The sequence below is a fragment of the Miniopterus schreibersii genome (assembly GCF_964146895.1).
Source record: "Miniopterus schreibersii genome assembly, chromosome: 1".
NCBI classification, from domain to species: domain Eukaryota; kingdom Metazoa; phylum Chordata; class Mammalia; order Chiroptera; family Miniopteridae; genus Miniopterus; species Miniopterus schreibersii.
The window spans coordinates 11,591,916-11,604,703 of record NC_138101.1 but is presented as its reverse complement, the minus strand read 5'-3'; the positions used below and the strand labels follow the sequence as shown (position 1 = coordinate 11,604,703).

The 12,788-nt window shown below is 41.0% G+C and overlaps 1 protein-coding gene across 1 annotated transcript in view; it reads right to left on the bottom strand.

Moving 5' to 3' along the window:
- LOC308558658 (cytosolic beta-glucosidase-like) overlaps positions 1-12,788 on the bottom strand; it is a gene marked incomplete at its 5' end in the record, with an annotated part of 88,657 nt that overhangs the window by 52,721 nt on the left and 23,148 nt on the right. The window contains 4 exon segments of the mRNA XM_081140588.1: positions 1,567-1,690; positions 2,385-3,181; positions 8,411-8,617; positions 8,620-8,637. Of these exon segments, the coding sequence (XP_080996714.1) occupies positions 1,567-1,690; positions 2,385-3,181; positions 8,411-8,617; positions 8,620-8,637 (1,146 nt within the window).

Here is a 12,788-nt window from a genome sequence, read left to right as displayed (position 1 = left end):
CAACACTTTCTCCATCAACTTAAAGAAAATAGAAAATCAACAAGTTGAAAAACAGAATTTTGTCCCTCACCCAGTTCTCTCCTCCTGTCCCTCAGAAACCCAAATCTTCTCGCATTTTCCATGCTTGCCTTCAATTACTTTTTGGTCTTTAGTTGTTTTAAGTTTGGGGTCCACTGCTGAGATTTTATCATTAAAGATCTCAGGGGCTGTATAAAGTACCCAAAAGTATTTCAAAGAGCAACTGAAAGCCCTTATATGTTTCGCACTAAACACAGCTCCAAGCTGGAAATGAAAAAAACCAATTCCCACTTTTCCCTCTTTCGCAAAAGCACACAGGACAGCCTTGGACAAGTCATCTGTGGTTCCTACCTCATCCATAAATCTGCCAGGCGGTAACCAGCCCACTTGTCTCTCGGAATGAAGCTGGGAACATGAACAGATTAAGTGCAAATAGCCCCATTTACAGGGAAAAGTGGGAAGAAGAAAAGAGAGATTTCCCTTCCCTATCAGAATGTGAATTACCACCCAGAGGAAGACTATGTTTTCTATGTACGACAAAGGAATTATTTTGCTTGGATTAAACTGTAAGAATCCAATTGCACTCTGTCAATACACTCGAGGCCTACGTGAAGGATCCAGTCAACATATTTTAGGTTTTAGGAAGAAAGCATTTCGCGTCACTTTCCAGAATTCCTTCTGGTTGATTCCAGTATATTAGTAATTAATTTTTGAAAGAATAGTTTCGGGACCTTTCAAACAGAATGAAGAGGGAAAAGTGCGCTTACCGTGGTAAAAAACAAAGACACTGAGAGTCTCATTCTGCACTGGATTTTGTTTCTACGATATGATGCCTCTATAGGGAGGAAATCAAACGTATAAAGCAATAGTGTTCCAAGTGGTTGCTAAAAGCGGGGGGCGGGACTCCCTAGTTTAGAAATGTGTGTTACCAGTTAAAGATTACTCCTTCCACATTTGCTTTCAATAGGAAAAGAATTCCATAAGGGAAAGACATTACCAGCCAGAACAGTAATATTGTCTTGAAACAAATTTCACAAAATCTATAGGACAACATCAACAACAAGTTCCCAACCGGGCGACTTGGTTCCAGCTTAAATGAAACATGTGTTGATTGAAGGCTCATGCCACTTTAAAATTTATTACACAAATCTTAATTTTTGTCCTTTAAAAATTCTATCAATTCATGTCTTGGTAGGCAGGATATTAAAATATGCAAATAAGCATGCTGTGGTTGGTCAGTGCTAATCTTTCTGTAATAACTAACGTTCTCTCCCAACTGCCACCACCACTCCTCCTGTTCATGTCACCTTCACCCAGGAGTCACAAAATGCTGAAGACAGTCGCTTTTTACTTGATTAAATTTTAGGTGGTTGAAGCTAGGCCAAAATCCTTACCCTACTCTTTCCTAAATACTTTTTCTCTTCTCTCTTAATTACATGGCTTTACACTGATTTACATGAATTTCAGCTTTCAAAATCATCGGTCTTTGCTGAATGCAAATAGGCACATAAGTTTGCACAATTGATCTTTCATCATTTCAAATGGTACCTTTGAACAGTTCCTGAAATGTCTGCCTGAAATACTCCCAGCGTTGAGTGTCATCAAGAGATGTGGGGTCACCCTGGGGAAACCCATTCTCGGTGATGTAAATTACAGGGTTATTATACGTATCCTGGAACAAGAGAGCAGAAGTTTTATTCCAAACAGATGTAGAGAAAAAAAAAGGCTCATAAAATCAGGTGCATTATCCTCTATCTTCTCTCAGCTACAGCCCCAAACTAGTTTTCAGCAAATTGCACTGACCCTATTAACTTAATTTTCCACGCACTGATCTTTTATGACTAACAATGGAAAAGCAAAACTGTGCAAATGTGCATGAAGACAGTCAAATGACTCCTGTTATAATGGGAAGACAGAAATATCTTTCTTCCATCAGCATCTGCTGATTGTCACTGCTCCTCAACCCTTTTGTCCCACCAGCAGCTACACTCCCTAGCCCCCCACAGAAGGGGTTCTCACAACTGATAACTTGACATTTTGATTTCAGCCACCTGGACGCCATCCAACATAACAGAGACCCAAAAAGGACCCAGGTCTCTCAACCCTTAGAGTGCCTTTTAATAATTACAGTCACAACACCAGGCTGAAAACAATATCCAAGCTATTCCTACGGCCACCAGCTGCCTTTAACAGGGAGTCCTGACTTTGACCATGGCTTTGAAGCCCTTTGTCCCCAACTTACTTCCTAATCCTCTCTTCCCAGGCCAATAAATGTATATGCTGTTGCCTAAAATCATTCTTTTTTCAGGTTTGTATACACATATACATAGGCCTGTCCTCCCATCTTCAAACAAATGTGCACTTACCTTGACGTATTTCAGTAGTTTGCGCAGTCCCCATGGCACCACAGAGACCCAGTCCACACTGACCCAGGATGGGTCTGGGAACATTTCTAGCTCCACATCCTGCAGGATACCCTGTTTCCCCTTGAGGTTCTCCTGGTACCTGACTAGGCGACTGGAATAATACTGCACAGCAAAGAAATCAGCTGTGCCTCTGATGGCTCTCTTCTCTTCGTCCGTAAATTCTGGAAGCCTTGAGGATGCGAAGCCTTGCTTTTTACTCATGGAGGCGACCTGGGACTTGACAACTTCTGGGTAATCGCCATCAATAAAGATGGGTTTAGCGAAGAGATCCAAGTGAAAAGCCAAGGCTCTTTTCGCAGCTTCCTGGTCAGACACGGAGCTGGGATCTGCTGGTTCCACCCAGCCACAAAAGAATGTTAGGGACACCACACCCTTCTGCTCTTTTCGGAATAAGGAATCATAGCTGTGCCAGGCTCTGGCGTGGGCCTTAATCAAATTATGAGCCGCCTGATAGCCTCCAGTCCCCAGGTGAGGTATCCCAGGAGGGAATACACCTAGATCATAGGTCAGCAGGGCAAACATATTAGGCTCATTGATGGTGATCCACTGCTTGACTCGATCCCCAAAAGTCTTGAAGCAAAACCGGGCGTATTCATCAAAGGACTCAATGATGGTGTCTGACAACCAACCTCCTTGGTCTTCTAAGGCCTGAGGCAAATCGAAGTGGTAGAGCGTCACTATGGGCGTAACCCGATTTGCTAACAAATCATCAATCATCTTGTTATAATAGTCAATTCCTAGAAAAAAGGAAAAGAACAGACATCAGAAGAGTTATTTTCAGTATGTTGGCAATAACTTCTAAAACGAAGGTGATCAGATGATCGGGAATAGTTTCCTAAATAACTTTTGTTCAAATTAAGGTTTATTGCTCCCTACATATAATCAATTAAAGGCTGAGAGGAAATGTGAAGAATTCCGAGGAAGGCTGGCTGATCGGATTGGGGAGTGGGAGAGTGATGGGGTGACGTGACTGTGGAAGATGTATGTGCTGAAAGGGATCCATTTGGGCGAGTTGCCATCACATAACTTTGTGTTATTGCTACACACGTAAGTTATTCATTTGTTTATACACAAGACTTGCCCTTTAACTGCAAGAGAATATAAACCCCATGATAGCAAAAACTTTATCTGTTTTACCTCTGGATCCCCCAGACACTGGCACTGTACTGGAAATTTGGTAGATGCTCAATAAATATTTGTTGAGGGAATGAATAAATCTCAGCGGTATTAAATATAAGGTAAAAGAAAGGAACCAGACAACTGCCTTACTGCTTCTCCAGAACAATTAGCCTCAAAAGTCTAGGAAGAAAGATGCACTGAGCACCAACAAGAGCTCCGCATCTGTCCCGGAAGGTGGGATACAGGCAGTTAGGACCTTAAGGAATACTAGGTTGGGGTGTCTGCTCTAAAACTCTGACACAGTCCTTGGGAACACACACTACCCCCGGCTCTGGCTCTCCGCTGACCCTCCAGCAATGCACAGGGGGAGAGCGAGCTTGCAGGATTGTGGCAGAGTTCAGAGGCTGTTGCTAAATTAGAGGTGCTCTGCCTCAGACACCAAGGCCAACACGCCCAGCTTCTAAGAAAGAGCAGGCAGACAATCTGGGGGCGGGGGCCGCCACATTGCCCAACACAGAGCAAGAGCTTAATAAAAGTTTCTGGTGTTCATTTATTTAGTTAACATTCCTGCTAATTGTGCTCATATTTTAAATCTTAACATGAACAAGAAATTCTACCCAAGCATTCCTTTATCTTTTACTTCCAATACTTGAGTCCCCTCCTAATCACCTGACACTCACATTGGTGGCAGGTATGAAAATGCACTTGAACAGTTGAGAAATACAGAAATATGTGATTTCAGTTGCCAGCCCAATCTCATCTTGTTAAACCCTGAAACCTTGACATTTGAAAGAGACTGTGTAACAATTCCATTTTGTAAAATATTCTTCCAATTTAGCAGCATAGGATCTTATAAGTTTCCAAATGTCTCCTAATCCAGCTTTGAGATAGGGAGTCAAACACACACAAAAAAGGGAGGTTCCTTGGATAGGACAGTGACAAGGGATTTCTAATGCTTTACATGCTCTTTGAGAAAATATTTAAACAGAAAAAACAAATGATGGCCTTTCTGAGTTAAAACGGTTCCAATTGCTTCAACAGATCACCACACAAGAGCGAGCAGCTGCTTATTGAAATTCCACCTCCTGGAAGGACCTCCTGTGCCCTCTTGCTCATGGAAAAGTCTGTGATATTAATCAGCCATGGTTTCACAAAAGCCGGGCAAACACAAAAAGCTCAGTGCTGGGGACACGGGACCCTCATGTGAGATTTGCATGAGTGACTTCCCCACACTGTTCAGGTGGCCCCTGTGAATCCAGTCCCACCACCACCCTCTGGCTTTCCCGCCTCCTGCTCTTGGACTACTGACCAACAGTGTGTCCCATGAACTTCTGTACACCTTAAGCTGGTTTTAAAGAGACTGACATATTGCCATGGATACAGGTTCACCACCCTTTACCTGAAAATCTCGGTGGTCAACGTGTTCAACATTTTTGGATTTTAGAAAGAAAATACCATATATTAAGTTTAACATTCCTTGTGGCATCAGAGTCAGTACCCCTTATAATTTCTGCAGTACAATATATAAATATCTCATCAAGCAGAAGAGTCTGAGGTGATAAAAATCTTTCCCATCAATTTAGGTCAGCTTCTGCTGCCCAATTAGTTTTAGAACTCAACTTGCTAAAAAGAATTCAGTATTCAGAGGCTTTCGGATTTTAGAATTTCTGATAAGGAATTATAGACTTATATTATGAGATGATGGGTTATGCTTTTGTTCTGTCTTTAATTTTTCTATTGTTTTGTGTGTGTGTTTTTTACCAACCAAATAGAAGCTCGGTGAAAATTCCAAACTCCTAGAACCACAGACTAGAACAGTGGACAGAGTAGTAGTTACGGAGTATTTTCTCCTTCATTTTACCGACAGGGCAACTGTAGCACAAAGAATACAAGTCATTTGGTGAGGCTGTACATGGGTCAAGACTAGATACGAGGTTTTTGACATCAGACAGACCTAGGTCGAATCAGCCCTAATAAAACCCGTCATCTTAGCCAATTTATGCCCAGACTTACACCCAGGTTTTCATGAAACCGTCTGTTTAGAGAACCCCTCACTCATAGGGTATTGGGAGCATTAAATCAACAAAAGCAGGCGCAATGCAGGTACTGTGAGTTGCTCTTAGTACATACTCAATAAAACGCAACCATTCCCACCCCAGGAGTGATTTTTATGATTGTGATTGACCTAATTCGACTAAATTCAGGGAATGATTACTGAATTCCTCCCTGCAAGGCACTGGACTAGGTCACATGGGTGAACAAGGCAGAATTATCTCCCATTATACCATAAGAATTCAAGGGACTGTCTCAGATCTACATTACAAGTACCGGGCAAACCCGACACACAGACACTAAATACCTGTTTGTTGAAATGAATTCAACTCGTGTTCACAGTCTAATGGGGGTTATAATAAGACCAAGAGTGAAGAGTGTGAGAAATACCCTAAGAGTTTTACAAAGTGCTAGGACAACGGAAAACAAAATCTCTTCTGTCTTGGAATAGGGGTTGATTTTCAAGAAGAGGGAACAGTTGTGCTAGGCCTCAGCACGAGGACAGATGTTGAGGAGGTCTAGGTGGGGGTGAAGGAAAGGCCATTCCAGGTAAAAGGAAGAGCTTAAGAAAGTTCCAACAAAGGTGGAAACTTACGAAGTATATTTAATAAGTGGTGGGCTGTGTGCTCGGGGAATTGCATGGGTCATAGGCCTGGGGGAATTTCAACTTGCCCTGAGTCAGAGGTGAGTTAAGACGAAGTCCCGTAGAACCCAGACTGACATGTGAGGAGTGTAGACTGTGCCTTGAGCCTTGGGGTGACTAACCTTTTTTTCAGGTTGCTTTGTTTTTAGCAGAGATGATGTAAGCCAAATGACTTGGGCCAAGCTTTAGGAAAATTGCTGTGGTAGCATTTCATATAAAGAATTAAAAGACAAAGCAAGAGAGTGAAAGTGGATAGGCTGTCAAGGGTATATCACAAAGTCCTTGATGAGAATGACAAACACTTAAATGAGGGCAGGGGCCGAGAAGGCGGCTGGGAGTTGGGGAGATAAAGAGACATAAGTAGAATGGATCGTATTTGGCAACTGATTAGCTATAGAAAGTAAAGAAAATAGAAGATTCAAAGATATTTCTTAGTTTTTAGACCTTGGAGGTCTGGTGGTGCCGGAAAGAAGAGGGGTACCCCTGATGGATTAGGAAGGTAGGAAATTAGGAGCTCCTTTTAAAACTGAACAACAAATTAGCTTTTGTTCAAAATCAAAATAAAAAACCAGTCAGTGATGTCAAGAAAGTAGATATTCAACCAACAGCAGTTAGTCATGGGGCTGATGTCTTTAGAATCGAGCAATGAACCTGCTAATCTTGCATTGTTCCCGTTGGGTGGAGGCCACTCTAAGGCCGTAGGTGGCATGTGAGCCTGTGAGTTGTGGTTCCACGTCACAAGGCAGAGACCCAGCTTGAGGGAAAATGAGCATCTCAAGTGCACAAGTCTATCTAGAAATTGTTATCAGATGTTGCTCTTACGATGTACGGAATCAGATCACTTACTCAAAAAGAACCCCTAGTGAAGGCTCGAGGCTGGGAGTCTGCTGAGGCAAGAGGTGCCTTCGCTCAGGTGCCTGCCGGCGCCCGTCTTGCGCTTGTCAGACCCTGAGAGACAATATTTCCTTACATTTTGCAGCGTAGGCACTTCCCTTGCCTCCCCTGGTCCCAACTCTAGAAACAGTGTAAAATCCTTTCCAACACACAGGAGCAATAAAGGTTCTTTATTAAGAAGCCACTATGTTGTAGTGCAGGGTCACAAAACTCTCCTGTAAAGAACCAGATAGTAAATATCTTAGGCGTGGTGGGCTAAATGCTCTCCACCCCAGCTACTCAATTCTGCCATTGCAGGGGGAAAGCAGCCGTAGACGACCTGTAATGATTGGGCACGACTGCGTTGCAATACAACTTCACGGACAAGAACAGGAGGCAGGCCAAATTTGGCCCTCAGTTCACCATGTGCCAACCCTGTTCTGTGGAAGGAGGTCATCAGACCTTAGCTTTAACTTCCAGAACCACCTTTTACAAAATATCTGGATTTGGGCGTGCACCTCTGTAAAAAGACATAATTCTACCTTTTAGAAAATGTATGTAAAATCCCTTGTAAATAACAGTCTTTCAAATAGGGGGCATCATCTTTTGAATTACAAGGCAAAACGCAAATAATAGCTAACATTGGATGATTTTATGCTATATTAGCAAGTACAAAGACTACAAAAATTATTTTACTTAATACTCGAACAACTCTCTGAAATAGGAACTATATAGTCTCCCTTTCTACTTGTAGGCATTACTGAGCCATTAAGAGATGCCCAAGAGATGCTTGCACAGATAGGAAGTGACGTCGCTGGCACTTAACCCTGGAAGTGGACTCCAGATTCCTTGGTGCTAACCTCTGCACTAGTTAATTACCCCTATTGAAATGCTCAGAATCATCTCAAGTTCTCCAGGGTTGTTCATAACTCATCTCAGTGTAACCCAACTGAAAAGAATGTCTCCACAGCTTCTCAAAATTCACCTTCAGGTTAACACTCAAATAATTCCTTATACACATATAAATAAAACACTTATTCCAACCCTGTTCCTGCCCATCTATTTCCCCCCTCCCAACAAAGATCTGCAGTTAAGGGAAATCAGAATATTACTGAGAAAGCGAATGCAAGCCCATTTCAAAAAAATATATCCCATAATCACTCCCCAAACTTGCAATTTCAAAGCTACACTGCAGAATAGCACACTGGATTAATTATGCCAGGCTGCAGCAATAACCTTGAATCAAAGCTGCAACCTTCTATTTTTAAGAAACACTTGCCTTTCTGGTTGATGAAACCTGTCGTCCCATCAGGTAACAGACGTGACCAGGAAAGAGAGAAGCGGTAATGAGTCAATCCAAGCTGTTTGACACATTTCAAATCTTCCTCCCACAGAGTGTAGCTGCCACAAGCTACATCGCCAGTCTGGTTCTTGAAAACTCTCCCTCCTCCCTGATGGGTGAATGTGTCCCAGACACTAGGGCCTTTCCATCTGCATCCCAGCCTCCTGAGAAAAAGAAAATGAAACAGTTACACTCTTGACATCAAGAGGCATATGTGCAATGTAAATATTTGTCGCCAAAAAGAACATACCTCATTAACTCAATGTACCGTATTTATAACTTCAAAATATGCTTTTAAAATAACATGCACGAGCGGCTTATGTGTTTGCTGTCCTTGATCCCTGAAGCTGACTGGTGGCAAATGAAAAATTATTGCATGGTGCTGCCACAGAGCAGGATTTCATGGTTCATTATCTGAAGATCTCCTGGCTGGTCAACAGAGGCGGGCTCTAGCTCACAATGTCTGAGTTGAAAACATCTCCTTGCGAACATGTCCCTTGGCCATGACTGACATGCCCGGTCCTTGGTCTGCGTGACCAAGTCCCCAGGTTTTATCTTTGGCCCTCTGCACTTGAAGACTACTCTCCTGCTATTTAAGAATGGTGCCTGTGATGACCTGGTTCATTATTTGTGGGTAAGGTGCTGGTCCCCACCACTGCTGATACAATACCAGTGCCCTACATTCACCCACTCATGCAGTGTTACGAGTAGGCACACTGCTGCACACAGGGAGGGACACTGGGGTGAACTCTGATGTGCTTGCTGTCCTTGGGGAATTCAGCTATAGGCAGTTGGGAAACAGCCAACGTAAAGGCCTTTGCAAAATAACCAGGCAGTGGCTTTTGTCCAGATGTGGGCTCAAGTCAGCAGTCTCTTCGAGAAGTGACTTCTAGCCTGAAGCGTAAAGGAAAAGTTGGGTCATCAAAGTGGGGATGTGGGGAAGCTAGAGAAAAGAAGAGTTAGGATTTGACTAAGCTCAGAGGGAAGAGGACGTTGCACATTAGAGGAACAGAAAGTAAAAAAATTATGTTAGATTTGGAATATCTGTTCATATAGAAATTCTGTTTAAAGCGGTAGTTAGAATCCATTTTAAGGTATAAAGGATTAATTTTTAAAATCTCATGACTCCCTAATTCCACTTCAAGGTGCACACCCTGCAAATACACTATATATTTTCACAAAGAGATTATATGGGGCAGAGAACCTATAATATATTGAGGCAGAAAAGCCTATAAGCAAAATCCTGGAAACAACTTACATCCTATCAACAGCAGAACAGGTAATTAATTTAAGGTGTGTCGATAGAGAGGCAACACTAATCGCCAATGAAAATGAATGAATCAGAGAACAGACAACCCTCTGCTATGGTCTGAATGCTTGCTTCCCCTGCAAATCTGTGTGTTGAAATCCGAATGCCCAGTGTGATGGGATGAAGAGGTAGGTCTCTGGGAGGTCGTTAGGTCAAGAGAGCAGAGCCCTCAAGGGTAGCTTAGTGCTTCTACAAGAGCCCCGCAGAGCTCCCTGGCTCCTCCACGTGCGGGTGCAAGTCTGTCTGTGAGAGAGGCCCTCACCCAGCAGTGCTGGCAACCGGGCCTGAACGTCCAGCCTGCACAGCTGTCAGAAAGAAACGTTTGTTGTTCATAAGCCACCCAGCCTGCGGTAGTTTGCTATAGCAGCCCGAAGGGACTCAGATGTCCTCAAAATTATGTTAAAGAACCACAACAACAAAATCAAGGTTCAGAAGACTGTATACAGGGACAAATAAGTGGGGTAAAGTTTTTAGGGCAATGAAACTATTCTGTATGATATTGCACTGGTGGATACATGTCATTATGTTTGTCAAACCCATAAATATGAACTTTAGTTAATAATGTAACAATATTCCTTCATCAGTTGCAACAAATGCCCTACACTAATGCAAGATATTAACAGTGGGGTAACTGAAGGAATGAGTTACATGGTAACTTTCTGCCCAATTTTTCTATAAACCTAAAATTGCTCTAAGGTAATAGACTTCAGTCTGCAATTTTAAAGACAATAAATATATAATACGTTTATGATGTTTTGTATATTTAAAAATATGTGAGACAATCCATGTATTTTTGAACTTACATGTATGAGGTAAACATATAGAGACATGCCTGGGAATTATAAAATTAGGCAAGGGTGACATTTGATTTCAGGGCCCACACTCTTAACAATTATGCCAGATGGGAAAAACAAAATAAAAAAGAGAACAAGAAAATCAGAAAAAAAATAAACCATGTAAATGGTTAGAAAGATAAAAGCATGAAGTAAGATGGTAGAACAAAGTATAAATGATCACATAACAATATAAGTCAACAGACTAAACTCCCCAGATAAAAGAGAAATACGGTCAGACTAGATTTTTTTAAAAAAATTAGTGACATGCTGTTTACCAACTCACCTAAAATATAGACAATTGAAAGTCAAAATATGGATAAAAGATATCCCTGCCCCACCCCAAGCCCCAAAATAAAGCAAAGGCCTTCAAGGGATAAGGCATTAATGAAGGTAATGTGGTCACTACGTAAGGACAACACTGTTTTAACTGTGCATGCATGTGAAGTAAAAATTGACATAGCTGAAAAGCAACATTGAAATAACCCACTCATGATGGGAGATTTTCATTAACGTGAGTTTTACCAGACACCTAAAAAACAAAACAAACAACTTGACTCTTGCACACATTATTCCAGAAAATAAAATTTAAAAAGGAAGAATTCCTCAGCTAATTTTATGTAGCTAGAATAGCCTTGGTACCAAAACCGCTCTCAGTAGCTGGGAAAGGGAGACTCTGGACGGCAGATAGTCACAAGCTCCATCTAACTGATATAAATGACGCTGCACAATAATGAATACCACAGTTGAAGAATATACTCCATTCTTTTCAAGCAGACAAAACCTTTATGAAAGTTGAGCACAAACTGATCCATCAATAAAGACTCCGTAAATTTCAAAAGGTTGGAGAGATGCACATGACAACCTCTAATACATTTGTGTTGGAGTTTAATGTTTAAAGAACAGGAGAAACCCCAGAGGTTCAGACACCTGAAAAGGTGCATCTGCATAACTGAAAGGGTTTAAAGAGGCAGGAGAGTGGTCACCAGAAAACATTAAAAACTAAACAACAAAAAATAAACATTAAAATGTTGTGGCATCTAGTGTAAAATATTTGGAGAGAAGGCTTTGATCCAAGTGTTAGAACAGAAGCAAGTCTTAGTTAAAGAGCCAACTATCAAACTTAAAAGTTGTAACAAAGAGGAAGAAAGAAAGGGGCGGGGGGGGGGGGAGGGGGGACAACAGAAGTTGACACAAATACGAGAAAAAAATAAGTAAGATCAGAAATAATAAAATAGAAAACAAACCAGGACAGAGAGGATTATCAGAAGCCGAAGGGAGTTTTTAGAAGTCTAACAAAATGTAATAAACCCTGAAAAATAAAATTTTTAAATGAGTCAGAAAATTCTAAAGTAAGTGTTAGTAATATGAAGGGAAACAGTGCTACAGAAACTGCAGTGATTATACAAATGAAAGAGTGTATTTTTTAAAAAACTTTATATAAACAGATGAAAGTTATATGGAAATGACAAATTCTAGGAAATTAAAATGTCAAAATTGGCCCAACAAAATTAAAAATTTGAAAGATCTTTTACACTATTTAAAAATTAATAAGTAATTAAAATATTCCACAAAGAAAAATGCCATGCCAATTGGTTCTACAGCTGAGTTATATCAAATAGAACTCTTGCACAAATTAGTCCAGAAAATAAAAAAATAAAAATAAATTCTCATTTCATGTGGCTAGAGTGTCCTTGATTCTAAAACCAGAAAATGGCCGAACCAAAAAAAAAAAAAAAAAAATTTAAGCCAGTCTCGCCCATAATTATAGATGCAAAAGTAAGTAGAGATATGGAAGATTTTTAAAATAAAATATCTAAACTGAACTTCAAGAGATAAAAACTACAAGACCTGAGATGAAACATGCACCAGATGGAATTAACAGTAGATTAAACATCGCAGAAGAAAAGATTAGTACACTTGAAGACTCAGCAACAGAAACTCTTGGAAATGAGACAGAAAAAAAGATTCAATGTATATAGTTCTTAATGTGATGAAAACTATAAACCCGTAACTCCAAAATCAACAATCTGTGACACAAATGAAGAAAAATGTGCCAAAGCACAGCATAATAAACTGCTCAAAAGTGGTGATGAAGCGAAAAATCTCAAAAGCCGCCGGAGGGAAAGGACATAGTGTTTAGAGGCACAAAGATAAAATACAGTAAGATTAG